This window comes from Branchiostoma floridae, chromosome 10 (assembly GCF_000003815.2).
Source record: "Branchiostoma floridae strain S238N-H82 chromosome 10, Bfl_VNyyK, whole genome shotgun sequence".
NCBI lineage: Eukaryota > Metazoa > Chordata > Leptocardii > Amphioxiformes > Branchiostomatidae > Branchiostoma > Branchiostoma floridae.
In genome coordinates, this window is record NC_049988.1 from 7,093,298 (window position 1) to 7,109,200 (window position 15,903).

General features: G+C 41.6%; 1 protein-coding gene across 1 annotated transcript; it reads left to right on the plus strand.

Annotated features, from left to right (window-relative positions):
• Positions 1 to 3,878: 3,878 nt before the first annotated feature.
• LOC118423922 (inhibin beta B chain-like) lies at positions 3,879 to 8,911 on the plus strand. The gene is made up of 2 exons (XM_035832236.1): positions 3,879 to 4,557; positions 5,309 to 8,911. Exons 1-2 carry the CDS (start codon positions 4,086 to 4,088, stop codon positions 6,160 to 6,162), a joined length of 1,326 nt encoding a protein of 441 aa, XP_035688129.1. The 5' UTR covers positions 3,879 to 4,085; the 3' UTR covers positions 6,163 to 8,911.
• The last annotated feature ends 6,992 nt before the right edge of the window (positions 8,912 to 15,903 follow it).

A 15,903-nucleotide genomic window follows, 5' to 3' on the forward strand; every position in this document is an offset into this window, starting at 1 on the left:
AAGAACATCAATGTGAGAGGTATGTATGGTTTATAACATTAAACAAGGGACGTAAAGAGTGAAGTAAAGAACCTAGATAAAAACAATGGTCCGGCAACAAAATAAGCGCCAAAGTAAACTACTACAGTGCTAGTGTTTTAAACAGGTCAACGATGTCCTTAATTTGAGTGACTCCAATTTTTGTGTTGCAAATTACATTTCAACCATTTCAAGGATGTCCTCTATAGTTGTATGTCATGTCAGCATCAATGTTGTCTACAACGTTGAAAAAAATGGCATCACTATCACCCAAATATCTTGCTGTTTCGTTTACAGTGTCTGAGAAGTATGGAATCATGACGCAAACTCAACAGCATTGAGAGAAAAAATGGTAACATTTTTTTATCACTGCATTTCGTTATCAGGTCAGACAGACCTAGAAAGTATGAAATCATGACGCAAACGTATCAGTATTGGAAGAATTTTGGAAACAAATCTGCCCACTATCTTCCGTTATCAATTAGAGGGTCAGGTAGACCTAGATTATGAGAGCTATGACGAAAACTAAGCAGCATTGGAAGAAAAATTGGTAACATTTTCGCCCACTATCTTCCGTTATCAATTCGATGGTCAGATGGACCTGGATTGTGGAAGGCTTATGACGAAGGGTGGATGATCATGAACTGTGCTATCGTGACGAGCACCATGTATTATCCAATGCCATGTACAGAGCATGCCTGAACCACAGGCTTTATAAACGGCAGCTAGCACCCCAGGTACAGAACAAAGCTTCAAGAAGACTCGCCGAAGCATCAAGCATCTACTCCGTTCCAAAAGTGCTACATCTCAGATCTTTTATTTACTTTGACAAACGTTGAAGTTGCGAAGACATCGTAGCAGTTTCTCGCCTCCTGTCTGCGAGCATACTCAGCGAACAAGAAGTCAGCAAAAGAACAGGTATGTTGCATTTATTTACATTTTTCTTACATTTATTGAATTGACGCATGGCCTCTTATTACTTCGCCTAGTTATGTTTTGATAATATTACATTACATATACTTTGAAAATAATAGTGAAGACCATTGGACTCGTGTGTAAGATGCTTCGTTGTACGAATTCGGAAAATATGTTACATAGAGGTAGGTTTTTAGTCAAAATATTACATGGTGAATATAACATTTCATACGTGTAGCGCGTGTGTGATTTGGAATTTACAAACTTGGCACGTGCACAAGTATTACCACAATCGCCGATACATAGCAATGGTACGATGAAACCTCTGATTGAACGTTATATTTAATCCATAATTTATTTTTCTGCTCTGCGATATGTGCTGTACTAGGACAAATAATTCAGATTTTTCATATATCAATATACAAATAAACCCGACCTACTTGGTATGCGGTTATAGGTTATGATTGAACCATTTTGAGAACCCATAATCGAAAGGACATCAGAGTCGGAATGTAATCAATGTCAATGTCGAACGGGGTAGAGAAGATACCATAGAGCAAGCTGGGATGAGATTGCGAGAACCTTATAATACAGCAACTCCGATCCTAGTATATATGAAACAGATACAGATTCACTCCTCGAAAACAGTTTTAGTCAGAACTTAAAGATAACTCCATACTTAAAGCCCTAGGGCCTTATCGAGAAAGGCTAAAAGCGACCGTAGTTGCACAAGCCCCTTAACTACAAGAATATAGTAATATAGCCCTGGATGTATAATAAAGTTGTCCATGTTATTTACTTCTGTGCAATGCTGACATATACTCTAAAACCTGTTCAAAGTGACCACTCAAATCAAGCGACTTATATAGTTGTAACAGACAGGAGGTTGCTATAGACATATTTTTTGGTGCTGTGAAATAGTAAAAAAGGTTGTCACATTGGCAAGGTGGTCCTTCTGCAAAGGTGGCTACTAGATCAGGTCAGATTGTGTAAGACTACAAACGAATGTTCATTTTGTAACACAATGAAAAAAACAACAACAATGGCAACTTTGTTCAGGAGAAGTATGATTAGAACTTCACGAAAATCAATGGTTTTGAACAAAAAAGTTTCTCAAAACCATCAACAGGAAGCGGAGGTCAACGGCTTACGTGATTAAGAATGAACGGCTCAAAGGCATATTATTTTCTTTGGAGATTGAAACCACATAAACAGGTGAAAGATCGAGTTCTGAGTGACACAATATCGGCTGCTTTGTGAAAAATCAAACATGTGCAAAAGTACAATAGACTCTTGTCCTATGGTTAACCATGCAGAAAAGACCTATTGTAATTTGGTAGGTAAGCATAGTTCCGCTACATAAAAAAGTGTGTACCCCAAGTTTGAAATTTAACAGGAAGCAAGTATTAGCAACTTCTGAAGCACTTGATCTTAGAAAATCATATTTCTACAAATGAGCCTGCACAGAACAAGGCACATGTGCTTAGTAATTACTTCCGTTTCAAAAATCCGGATTGACATCAGAGAGTTTAGAAGGGTCCCCTATGTAACTAAAAGATCATTCTCCAACAACTCAAGTTTTCTACTCTCTTCTTGAGCATAGAACAGGAAGAAGACAAATGTATGGGTTATTCGGAAGGTCCTTTTGGTCAATGTTCTGTAGGGTGAAAATGTAAACATTACGGAGACTCAGTCATCAATTGTATCCAGTGCTTCATCGCTCAATGTCAACGTCACACCAGCTGCATGGCTATTTGATTTAGTGCATTAGCAGGTGCTGTCTAGATCATTACTGCACTACAAGCTAGTACAAGTGTAACGCAGCTTAAATCTCACAGTCAACATCAAAGTAGACTACATGTCTTACGTTACTCTATGAGTCATCGGGATTTAATTGGTTGGTCGTTTTGTAGTCCTAATTCCTATTTCCGGTGACGGAAAATGAGATTATTGCAGGATAGATGTAGTGTACGACGAGCGAAAGTCTAGATACTCAAATTAATGTGTCGTAAAGACGTCGTATTTGATTCTGAACTTAGACGTGTACGTGTTTACCAAGGCTAATGTTTAGTGTGAGTCGATCCACAACAGTGACAAGTAAATCGGCTGAAAAAGGTTGAAGGGTTGACTTACGGAGGAGGGTAAGGGCCTCTACACATCTACAATTGACTTTGACCGTTAAGGCTATCTTTTTCTTTTGTCGGTACTGCTTGTACAAGGTAAGTTGACACATTCCGCGGTAGAAACCCCACCATGCATGAAGGTCTCAGCGGCAAAACAAAAGAAGCTAATATTACGTGTAAAATATGCACACGATGAGAACACACTCTCGTGGCGCACCTAGCGTACCAGAGACAAAACCAATACACGTCCAGCCAACCATCTCAGTTACACACTTTTGGTTGTGAATGCGCCAATTCCAAACGGAGACGCTCGCGGGCATGGTTCACCAATGATTGCACCTTCGGCCGATGATTGACAGGTGGACGGGATGGTGGGGGGGACCCCCTGCGGTTTATACGGGGAGGTTTCAGCCATCCTAGGCTTCCATGGGGTAATGTTGTCCATCTACCCAATAGGAAGAACACTTTTGTTGGTCTTGGTGTCCTAACTTGGAGTCACTTAAGGGAATCGGGTATCCGTGTGCATCATATTAAGGGTCTCTACGGTTAAGCCTCCCTGACGTTTTGAGGCACGACGTAAATTGGGTGTTTTACATTTGCTACAGAAAAACGATATACGCAGGTGGACAGGTAAATTATAAAAAAGACAGCAATGTGGTCTTAGTCACGGAAACCGCAAGTGGTGTCTACCTAGAGGTATGACGGGGAAACTCTACTTAAAAAAAAGTACATCTGCATGCCATTCTTTTTATCTTCTGTCAAAAAAAATGAAAGTGACATTGATCTTAATTAATCATCGTGGTTCCCCAGCATGCCCATAATGGTACATCCCCGTCTTTCATTCCCAACGCTTCATGCTCGGGCGGCTGCAGCGACGTTTTTCTAGTTCAAATTACACCATTGATTCCTTCTCTTGTTGTGCGTTTGACAGAAAGGCGGGACGGACGACAGCCACCTCTGTCGTTGGACAAGGGAATATCTATTAGACGGCCTGGACCTGCCAGCGGGAGACACAGTAGCGTGTTTGCCATGCCAATCTGCATAACAAAGGCGGGGGAGCTCACCCCGCGGAGAGCGAGGGGCGTTTCTAGCTCCAGCTGGTCGGGACCAACACAAGGCTGTGCGTACACCATGGGCCGGCAGGATGGGGGCAGACGGTGCGTCCTGGTGCTGCTCCTGGCCGGCATCTGTGTGTGCGCCGAGGCGGCCAGCACCAGACGCTGCACCACCTGCTCACCGCATACAGTCCAGGACAAGGTGGAGAACGCTCTCAGGTTGGAGCTCATCAAGAGGCAGATCCTCGACAGGTTAGGCCTGGACGCCCGGCCCAACATTACCAAGGCCGTCCCGAGAAAGGCCATCCACACGGCGCTGAGGAGGCTCCACGCAGAGGACCTCATCACGCAGGTCACCACGCCTGCTCCCGAAGACCACGACGACGAGCAACAAGAACATCACGAAGAAGCTCAAACTGTAGAGATCATCAGCTTTGCAGAAGCAGGTGAGAGCACACCTTTTTCAAACTTTGAGGTCAAGTACGTGCTCCCAATAGCATCGCACTGTTATAAGTGGACGTTTTCGACTCTCGGTGTATGTAGCGCCCAAGTCTATACGGTTGGACTACAAGGCCAATTGGTTCTTGAGAGTGGCCTTCGGTCCTGTTTGTCCAGATCTTATAGGCTTTTATCCACCATAGCCTGTAGGATTTAGTAAATTACTCCAGACGTTCTTATCTACATGCTTGGGTGTCCCCACAACCAGTAGCATTCTAGTCATCATGATTTTACGTAAGGGGGTATGTAGTGCTTCTAGTTATACCTCATTGAGACAAAGATATATATAAAAGGATTAACATCCCATTCTATGACTATCAAAATAGTAGATGTTGCTTTTGAAAAGCCAGGTGTGGGGGAGACAAGTTTGTTTTTCGACCGCAGGACATCAAAATAACCCCCGTGATCTGTCATCAGTCGAGAATTATTGTGACTTAAGTGTCTTGTTTCCTCAAGATAATACGAAGTGATGTGGCTCATGGGGTTTAACATACCTTCGGAAGGCCATTATTCGGGCGACACTGTTTGGTATTTAGGCACGCGCTACCACGCGTGGAGCAGTATTTGGTGGTATAGTAAACGCTAATGGACTAACAATAGCCCATAAACGCATCACTGCAATCCATCATTATTTGCTGGGTTTTGAGACTGAAATAATAGGTGTTTATAGGTGTTGTAATTATATTCTATCCATTCCAGCCGACGGCGACCTGGGGCGAGAATACATCCAGTTCAAAACATCGGATAACGCTGAAACAACAGTTGCGTCGCGAGCGGTGACCTGGGTGTTTCTCAAGCTGTACGCGGATAAGATGGCCATGAGGAAGCCAGTGTCGGTTACAATCGACCTGGCGCAGGTGAGATCGGCGGGGCTGGGTCTACAGCAGGTAGAGACCGTGGTGAGAAGGACGCTCTTGATCACGAGGAGTGGCTGGCACTCCTTCAACGTCGTAGGCGCATTGAGAGACGTCTTGGAGAACAAGGTGACGTTCCGCGTGCGGTGTTACGGCTGCGGCAGCGTGGTCAAACCGATGCTGCTCAGCGACGTCGGCGTCAGCGTGCGTCCCGACGTCCTACGGCGGCGGCGAGGGGAGGAAGACGAGGGGAGTCTCCACCACAAACTCGGACACGACGTTGACTTGGACGAAGTCAAGCACCCCCATCACCCCTTTCTCGTCCTTAGAACGCGTTCAAAGCCTGGGAAGAGAAGAAGTAAAAGACAGGCGGATAAAGGAGCCTGCAGAAAGCACTCCCTCTTCGTTAGCTTTGAACAGCTCGGCTGGGACGACTGGATCATCGCGCCGATGCCAGGCTACCAGGCAAACTTCTGTGCAGGGGGGTGCCCCTCAGTACAATATCCAGAAACAACGGCGTCTTTCCATGCCTTACTGGGGGATGAGAAGCGTTTTGACACCCCCTATTCCACGTACATCTCACCATGCTGCACTCCCACAAAAATGAGCTCTATTTCAATGTTGTATTTTGATAAAGACAATAACATTGTGAAAGCTGACGTTAGAAACATGGTAGTCGACGAATGTGGGTGCAAATAGTTCGTCCGAGGGAAGGGACGCAAATGAGAACTCATGGACAGATACACAGGCATATGGACGTCCAAAAGGTGTCTGTTCTTCCTACCCGATTTTACGCATTTCAATTCCTTTTCTGGAATTCTGAATTGGAATTCAAGACCGCCGTAGGGAGCCGTTACCACTTGCGTGGTATGTATATCGCTATATTGGCGTGTTGTGTTTTCGCCTCAAAGGCATGTACATGTGTGTTTGTTCAAATGAGAGGTTATGAGATATATTTGTAAACTATTTGTAAAACTAGCGACCAAATGTATAGTCGTGACGAAATGCTGCAATTTGAGCTATGGTGAGTCAATTGAACCAACCCTTAAATTGAAGATGCAAAGCAGTCTTCTATGGATTCGTATTACTATTATTGTGCCGTGCGACATACGGTCTGGGTCATTGACCTCTATTGACATTAAGGGAACTGAATATTAAGATTTTTTTGAGGAGTGGAAAAGTGTCCGTTTCCTTCTAAAGGCTTTAGAAAATCTCCACTTTATTTCATAGGCAAAGCGAGAACTCCCCCCGTATAATCACATGCAAACTAAAAAAATAAACCAAATGCTGGAAACAAACTAGAAAAAAAACTATGCTTCAGTGGAGAAAATAGTTAGACTGAGTTTTCCCGTATTTGATGACACAGTTGTTCGAAGGCAGCCAGACAAAACTTGCACACAACAAAAGCTGAGGCATGCGGTGACCCCTGACCGTCTGAAAAGGCAGGCTGGACTGAGCAAACACTGAAGACCAGACGTGTAGAAACCAATAATACCCGTCATACGGAACGCAGACGAGCGGTGAAAAAGCTTCAGGAATGCCATTCCCATTCTGATGTTTACTTGTCGGCAACGAACAGGGGATGTCCGCTACCGAGCCATTTCCCTTTATGACGAGGGTCAGTGAAAAATCAACACTGAAAACAAGTCTGGCAACGTGTTAACCTTCTAAAAAATTATCAACGGAAAGCGTGTACTAAAGCGTTAGAGAGAGCGACCAATTCCAGTACCAAAACCAAGGTTAGGTTCGATACGGTGAGCTGTTTTCAAACATCCGTGTCTTCGGTTACCGCAACGAGAACCCCAACCAAGGTCGCCCTAAATCCCCAAACCCACGCGACCTTCTTAACCGAGGGATCAAAATAAACTTCAGAATCCGTGGCTGTAACAACAACTCCCTTGGACTGGGCACCGATTCGTTTTTAAAGGAAGGAACGTTCGGTCAAATACAGACAGTGTAAAAGGTAACCACACGAAAATTACGTTTTGTACACCAGATCTTGCTGTGTATGTCTCATCGTCCACAGAAACATTTCTGAAAAGAAAGCACAATCAAAAAACAAAGCATAGCCTTAATCACAATTCTCTCTTTCGCCACTCGCTTACTATTACATAAGTATGGCGGTTATTGGACTTCTACAATGCTGGTATTCGGATACGCTGCTCTCTACCATCATGAAAACGGGGCTCGAGACACAAAGAGAAAGTCTCGCGGCATTGACTGGATGTGGATACGACGCCACACTGCTTAGTACCGGAGCCGAAAGGTGATGGATGACACCACAACAGTATTTTGGCAGGCGGGACAATAGCTCGAGATAGGCGGACACTGATAAGATTTGGCAGCCAGTGGACATTGGTTGTAAAGAGGCACGGTATGTAGTGCGGAGTGATGATAATGAAGTCTGCTATTTAGGCACTTGCTGTCCCCTAGGGGTGTTGACACACATGATGGACCACCCGATGTGGAGAATTACCCCCGCTACAGACACCAACAGACAACGTCCATTAAAAACTGATAAGGACCCCGACACCATCAACAACAGCTCTTTACTTTCAATACATACCGAATGTCACTCATCTACTTTTAGATAGCATTGCCTTACAACGAGACAGTAACGTGGAATGAAGGTTTATCTGTGCTGGTACGCTACATACTCATAGTTTTTACCTTTATTGTGGTTATTCAATACCAATATAAATGACCAAATTTTCGGACTAATTTTACGGTGTTGGATTAAGGTACAAGATAGCACAAGACAGTAACTGTGTATGTCGTAAACAGAGACAGTCTTAGTACGAAATTCGACATAGTTTTTTTTTTACACGAAGACAGAATGTGGTAGATATTTCCTTTTAGTTACAGTCTTTATAGTTTGTTACATTGCTGCTTTAGGCTATATTTTCATTTGCAACCAATACCCGATCGCACAGTACTTATATCGTGCCAGTTGCTATAGGATATACTATTTGTTGCTTACTTCTTAGAGTTTTTCAACTTGCCAATATTCAACAATTTGTTAATAGTCCTTTCCTTTATATGTTGCAATTAACTCACAGAACTTTGGCGGTAGAAAATCTAGCAAGACATAATAATTACATTCTGATTTGGGAACAAAACGTTTGTTATAGGAAACAACATCATCACATTTATATAATTTATGTAAGTCTTGCAAAATGTACTAGTAATTAGCTTACAAACGATGTAGTAGATTCCAATGCTGTACTGATATAGGCCACTGACAAAATGCATACAGCAACGTATCATTAGATTCATTCCTATTGTTACATGTTTGATGCTGTAAAAGCATTATGCACAATATAAATCTACGTACAAGTTCCGCAAAAAACTACACAGTGGCTGCTAAAAACGACATTTTTGTATGACGAGCAAATGTTTTGTGGTACTTGACAGTTTGAATGCTTCTAATAAAGTGAACTTAATAATGCTGAATGTGTTGTAAGGTGTCCCTTATATCTCATATACAAGGCATATACATTAATTCACGGAAAACAGCTAGAGGTTTATGTCAGAAAGCAGCTAAACGTCTATCTTAGAAAACAAAAGTCTATCTTAGACTCTTAACCACAACCACAACTTCACAACCTTATTTCTGCTACCGTAAAGAGAAAAGTCAATGGGGTATACGATACTTGACACATGCTTTCCCAACAGACATTTAGAAAACAAAAGTCTATCTTAGAAATCTTGCCACAACCGCAAAACCACAATCTTAGTTCTGCTACCGTAAAGAGAAAGTCAATGGGGTATACGATACTAGAAACATGTTTCCTCCCAGACGGAAACAAAGTACAGAGTCAATCCTGTTACACATTTGTAGTTTCGTATATACACGGAACCGTGACACCAATGTTGTGTTAGAACCGTCTTATCAACCGTTACAGTCATTTAAACTCCTTTGAAGCTATTCTTACAACAGGATTTAGCAGAAGACCCGGGGCCTGGACCTCAGTGGCTCGAACAGGTGGAGCAGGTTATGGGTCACATGTCTTGTTTGAACTCTTTTAGTAACGTAATCTTTCGGCGTGAACGGCAGTCACCAGACTGTAAAACATATGGAACTTTACCCCAAACTGTCCCGTTTCAACATCTATATTTAGTACATACAAACACCAGACAGGCTATTTTTATCCAAAAGAAATTCCAGGAAGATCTCCGTGTCTATTGGGGTCATTGATAAAAAGGATTCAGTGTCCTAGATAGCACTTTTGTGCTAGAGCTAAGAGTTGGTCCCTTATGTTTACAGATTATATTTGAGAGCATGACAGTTCGAGTAGACATTGCCACAGCGTGACAAGTTGAAGTGTTTGCTACTACTACTATTGCTCCCGGTGTGCACTAAGGTGTGACATTCACAAAGTTACACTCTTTTCAAAAGAACGAGCTTACTAACTCCGCTATCAGATGCAACAGACGGTTTGAATACCGCTATCTCATAGCCGCTGCATTTTACATTCCGATCAACGTTTGTACGGTAAATGAAACGTTTTTCGGACACATTTTTTTCAGGAGAAAGTTTCGGCATATTTCATGGCTCACGTTGATTCTATCGCACGTATGAACAAAAATAAACCAACCACGAACCTAAAGCTGTCGAATCCTGGCAAGCATACAAAACGACATGTATTTTCGGAAAGAGTTTTCTCTTGTGACTTGTGCACAGAAATTTACCTGATACTGATCAGTTAAGGTCTAACTATCGTTTGTAAAGGTATCGTTATGTTACAAGTATGAACCAATAAGACTCTACAGACAACTGTGAGCGTGACATGAAAGGATTCTGCCACTGTGGTAGGTGGTGGTAACACAACAGGTTATTGATGTAAAGAGGGCAGAAACTCACTACAACACAATAAGAAGATCAGACATGAATCCTAGCACGGCCCAGACAGGATTGGTGACGGCCAATTGAACATGGCGTAGTTAGTCACAGCCGCATTCCAGCGGTGACAGACCCAAAGAATGGGAGGTTGCTCACTTTCTATGCCATGTGGTGCTCACGGTTAACCAGGTGAAACTCTACCTCGAGACAGAAGAATGACCTACATCTTGGTGAATGGGCGACATGGGAAGAAAAATGTAGCAGAACGCTTGTTGACAATACACCTAGAATAACAACATTCGCGGCGGTGGGTAGTTTGAACTCGTGGCTACTGAGAAAGCTGGGTGACTGGTGCATAGCCGTACCAAGAAGTGAGTTAACATTCTTAAACACCTACAAAGAATAATGATAAAGAGATTGCAATAGCAATGTAACTATCCTTTCATAAAAGTACGCGTTGGGCTGCAAAAAACACAATGACAGTGACCCAATCCTACTAGAAGATATTCGTCATAATCTTAGACTACGTACACGGCTTATAGTTGACTGGACGAGTACACCACATAAAAATAAACCCTGCGCTATTTCAACAACCCTTAGTTAAAGACGCAGCGACCAATAAACATTGAGATTGCAATAGGAAATACACCTTAAAGGGAGACCATATAAAACTCAGCAAGGCTATAAATTCTGAAAGATTCCAAAGATAATATAAAAAAAAAACTCGCTACGGCTTGTAGACCTACGGCTGAAACTTTTACCTATTCCATTTTCAACGAGGGCCTGTCAGTGACGCTAATTGAGCTAGTTCGTATTCATAATGACCCCATTGTTGCCGTTAAAAGCCCTTCAGCGCCTTCATTCATAAAACTTTCATGTAGTTAAAATCAGATCCATCCGACCGGGTGTACCGGCCGTCCGATACCGCACAAGGTGAATAGAACCCGGCCGATAATCTTACTCACACCGCGCGAGTCCGCACAAAGAAACGCCATGTCCAAACACAATCCAATCGGAAGCGGCGCGTGGGGACTGTAAAATAGATCAACACTAATTTCGACCAGGTACAAAGAGGGAAGAAACTTTATCAACCTTGTCTTTCATCGCTCTCAAGACAAGTGCTGGTGTCTTTCATGCCTTTCTGTATAGCCACACAGGAAGAGGGGCTATTTTATATCGGAATGGCTTACAATGGACACGCACGTGGCTTCACCCCGTTTACTAACCAGATTCTTATGTTAACAATGGGTTATTTTCATAACCCAAGTAGTTTCAAAGGAGACAGTAAACATAAACGTGTGTGGCTGCGGATGTAATAAATTCATATGTCAGACTATTCACTCACAGGAAGGCTTTGGGTGGGACACGAACAAAACGGGAAACTGCGCAACAGTAGTATCGCCAGGCTAGAGTTGCACACGTTGTGTATAACTAAAACAAACTTTATGGTTCTAACACATACCGCGAAAACTCGGACGACTGACCACACCTGCTCTGCAATAAACTACCGACCCAACATTTGCATTACCGAATACTTTAGAGCAATGTCCGATGCTTCAACCCTTCTTTTCAGTTGGGACCTATTGGCCTAATGAAGACCTCCCTCAGATAATTGAACAGTTCCAGAATTTTCTTCTAATCAAGATATCAGAGTTGACACATTCCTCGTAGTAAAACTGACAGCTATCGAGACAGTGCACTACCAATCATAGACATAGGCTGCCTACTGAACATGTAACTGCCACCTGTGCTAATTCTTATACACATATCTGATAACCTTTTACCATCAACTCAATACCTCCTTTCTATAACGATGATTTTAGTGTTGAAGATTATTTTTAACGTTACACTGTAGAAGAAATGTTACTCAGTTTTCTTTTAAATCTTATCCATCATCGATGCAGTCTATTGGCTTCCACTGTTATATTTTCTGCTCAAATAAACCGATGATGAGCCAAAACGCAGTTACTCAAGCAAGTGGATATGATTTTGGAATCATATCCATTTGCTTGAGTAACTGCTTTTGGCGTATCTTATTACCTGGATGTCTAACCTTCATCGACAAATCACTGACGTATAACCAAGCGATTGACCATAAGAAAGATACCAAATGATACAATTCAGTTCCTATATATACACAGAAAACATTACGATGCTCATGTATGTATGTACAATGACGTGAAAAAAGACAGTCCATGGTTAGAAAGGGAACACCCATGCAATGGAGAAAGATGTGCGAAACACCGAGCTTCCAAAGTCCTGACAGAAAATAGGTTATTATGGTTATTGATGACTCAGAGTACAAAATCATCCATACTAATTTGTGCCTTTTGTTGTTGTTGTCTTAAGATGGTAGGGAAAGAAGACCGCATTACTTAAGAGCAAAACGTTAGCGTTGTTAGAACTAGAACTAGCACTGTGAACGACCCATCAACATATGCACGTGTGTAGCCTTGTCTTGGCGTACTATCAAACATCACATCTGAAAGGTTGGAAAATATTTTGGAAACGATGACAACTTTTGAACAACCAGACATAACACACAGTGCACCTGCATGGTAGTTGTATAGTCTGTCTTTGGTACACTACCAAAGAATACACTCAGAAACCAGGAATGAACATAGTTTGTGAAGCAAACAGTTACCATTATGTATGGTTGAAATTTATTGCTATCATCGCAAGTGTGACATGAATGAAATCATAAAGCTTTTGTTAAGTTCTCCTACTGCTACCTCATTCCTTCCGTAAAAGGATTGGAGAAGATGCTTACACATCTAATGCAAATCGAACTTGCAGACACCAAAGCAAAAGTTACGAAACATGGTTCAACTCGGTTCAACATATAAAGTTGCGAATACACGTCCAAAAACAATTCAACAGGAAAATATTGGAGAAGAAGTTTACACATCTTATGTAAATCTGACTTACATACACCAAAGCAAAAGTTACGAAACATGGGTCAACTCGAGTCAGTACATATAAAGTTGCCAATACACGTCCAAAAACAAGGAATAGGAACTGAGACAAAACATTACATTCGGTGCCATTAAAAATAAAAATAAGAAATGGGACATACGGAAAGGCACGTGTTTCATGCTTTTCTGCTCAATGAATTTCTACGCTGTTCTTGAATCTAGTACATATCTTTTTACTTTAAAAATAGACCATATCATAACCGTACTTCATCGAAACCACACATCGATGCCATCTGACAGTAAAATCAGACGTTACAAAAACGTTTAAGTAAGGAGATTTTTTTGTGCGTCGGTAAGGTGTGATAAGTTTGGAAAAGTTTTCTTCTTTCGGAATTGTATTGTGAACATTGACAAATAAAATGTACTTCATCTTCCACTGCTTTCCCTGAACATTATTTACATGTTCTCTCCACCAACGGTATTTTTTGTACCTGCCCCTTTCTAGTGAATGAGCACTTATCCTCATTTTACATAAAGTGGATCTTAGCTAGACTCAAACGTGCTTAACATAGATGTGGTAGGATGTCTTAACTTTGCCTTTGTAACCTTTACGGTGAGTATTTTCTTTCTGTGACTGTCGGCAACCTGCAAATTGCGAGATAATCTTCGCCTCTGGGGAAAGGCCTCGATCTTTTGTAAAGAAAATAACCGATTACGTCAGTAAAAAGTATACTTGTATCCGTGCTACAGAGCTTGGCTTGACAAAACGTACTAAAGGCTTGTATCAAATCTCTGAATGTGGTTCGAGAATGGTCCCAACAGAATATGCTTCAAAGGAAAGACCACCAACAAACCGAGGAGGGCTACTCGTAACACTGAAGAAGGACGTCGTTTTTAAGTCAAGTCAAAGTTTATTGCACAACATTTGTAGAACGGGTACAATGTAAGGCAAAATTAGGTTACGTTATACTACATTATATTGTACATGTATAAGACAACTAGCAGTATTCAAGTAGTATAATTAAGCTAATAACTTAACAGTAGATGACGGCTATGCACTATTCGAAGAAACACAATGTGCAATGTGAATCAAATCCAGAATGATGCGGCAGACTACTTACTAATACAATATAACATAAATCTAGGCTACTTACAAAAATCTGGTAACATACTACATTCAGGCTCAATTTTTTTTATACAAACACTATGATTGAAAGGAGACACAGCGAGGATCTTATTATCTAGTATATACATTATTATGACAATGTATACAATATTAAGTTGTTATCATGAGGTTTCTTTTCCGCATAGATGTATATATGTATTGGCCTACGTATACGGAAACAGTGTCGGGACATGACATAAGTACATGAAATAGCTCTCTGTTTGTCTTTGGTAATGATTTGTACTTTATCGCCTGCATTAATTTTGCTCTTTCCTCTATGTAAGTCGGACATTCTATAACGAAATGGTATTCATCTTCTACACCTTCTTTGCACGTTGGACACAGTCTCTGGCTTGCTGGGATATTTTTAGTGAAGCTGAGCGAGTCTCTATAAGGTGTGTCTAGAACTTTAATTCTGCCCTTTTCTGCACTATTTTCTTTGTACAACTATGAATGTCGATGAACTTTGCACATTGACACCCATCATGAATTATTAAATTAATTGTTAAATTATTATCATTACTATCATACTACGAATGTTGTTCTGGCCTACTTTAAGAAGAAAGTGCATTATGACCTTTTGGCGTTGTGGCACGTGAAAAAATTGCTTACAGACTGGTCACGTATAACGCAGGGATTAGGGGCAAAAATAGACTGACCCAATTTCAAAACTTTCTCTTTATATTTGTGGACACGACAGGCAACTTCGGTGCGATGCCCTTGAAAACGTAAACTTTTGACATTTAAATTGGTGTGTTTATTTATGTAGCTAGCTGTAAGAGTTGGGAGGATATTTCAAGTCATTTCAGGGCATTTCAAGTCATTTCAGGACGTTTCAAGTCATTTCAGGCCATTTTCCATCGCCACATACACGAGTGACGTGTTCAAGTCGATGTCAGAGACGAAGAACGAACCTCTTCAGTACCACGAATAAAATAAGGGACCGCGCCTATACCCCCCCCCCCCCCCCAAAAAAAAATACGAGATCGAGGAATGAATAGATATATCAAGTTCTGTCTTGGTAGTTTATAGACGGGTTCTACTAACTGTTATCCAAAAATTCAACCTTTAACATAACAGATAAATGCAACGATGTGTGCATCATTTAATTGGTCACGTAGGCACTTGCAACAAATAACCGTAGTAAAGTTGCACGGAACAAATAGATGCCAGCTCTAATACTGTTTCTATGTCGCAAATGAGGCGTATGATGTGGTCTGGTCGCATCAAATCCTTGACATCACTGATAGATGTATTTAACTTTACATGACCTACAAATCATTCTCTAACTAGTGGAGGGGGAGGGGTCAGGAGGGTAAGGTAAAGGTAAAGCGGTTGAACTTCAGACTAAGAACAAAGCAATAACAACAGTAGAGTTGTACGGAACAAATAGATGCCAGCTCTAATACTGTTTCTATGTCGCACTGAGGCGTATGATGCGGGATGGTCGCATCAAATCCTCGATATCACTGCTGACCTACAAATCATTCTCTGAATAATTGGGAGGGTAAAACCCA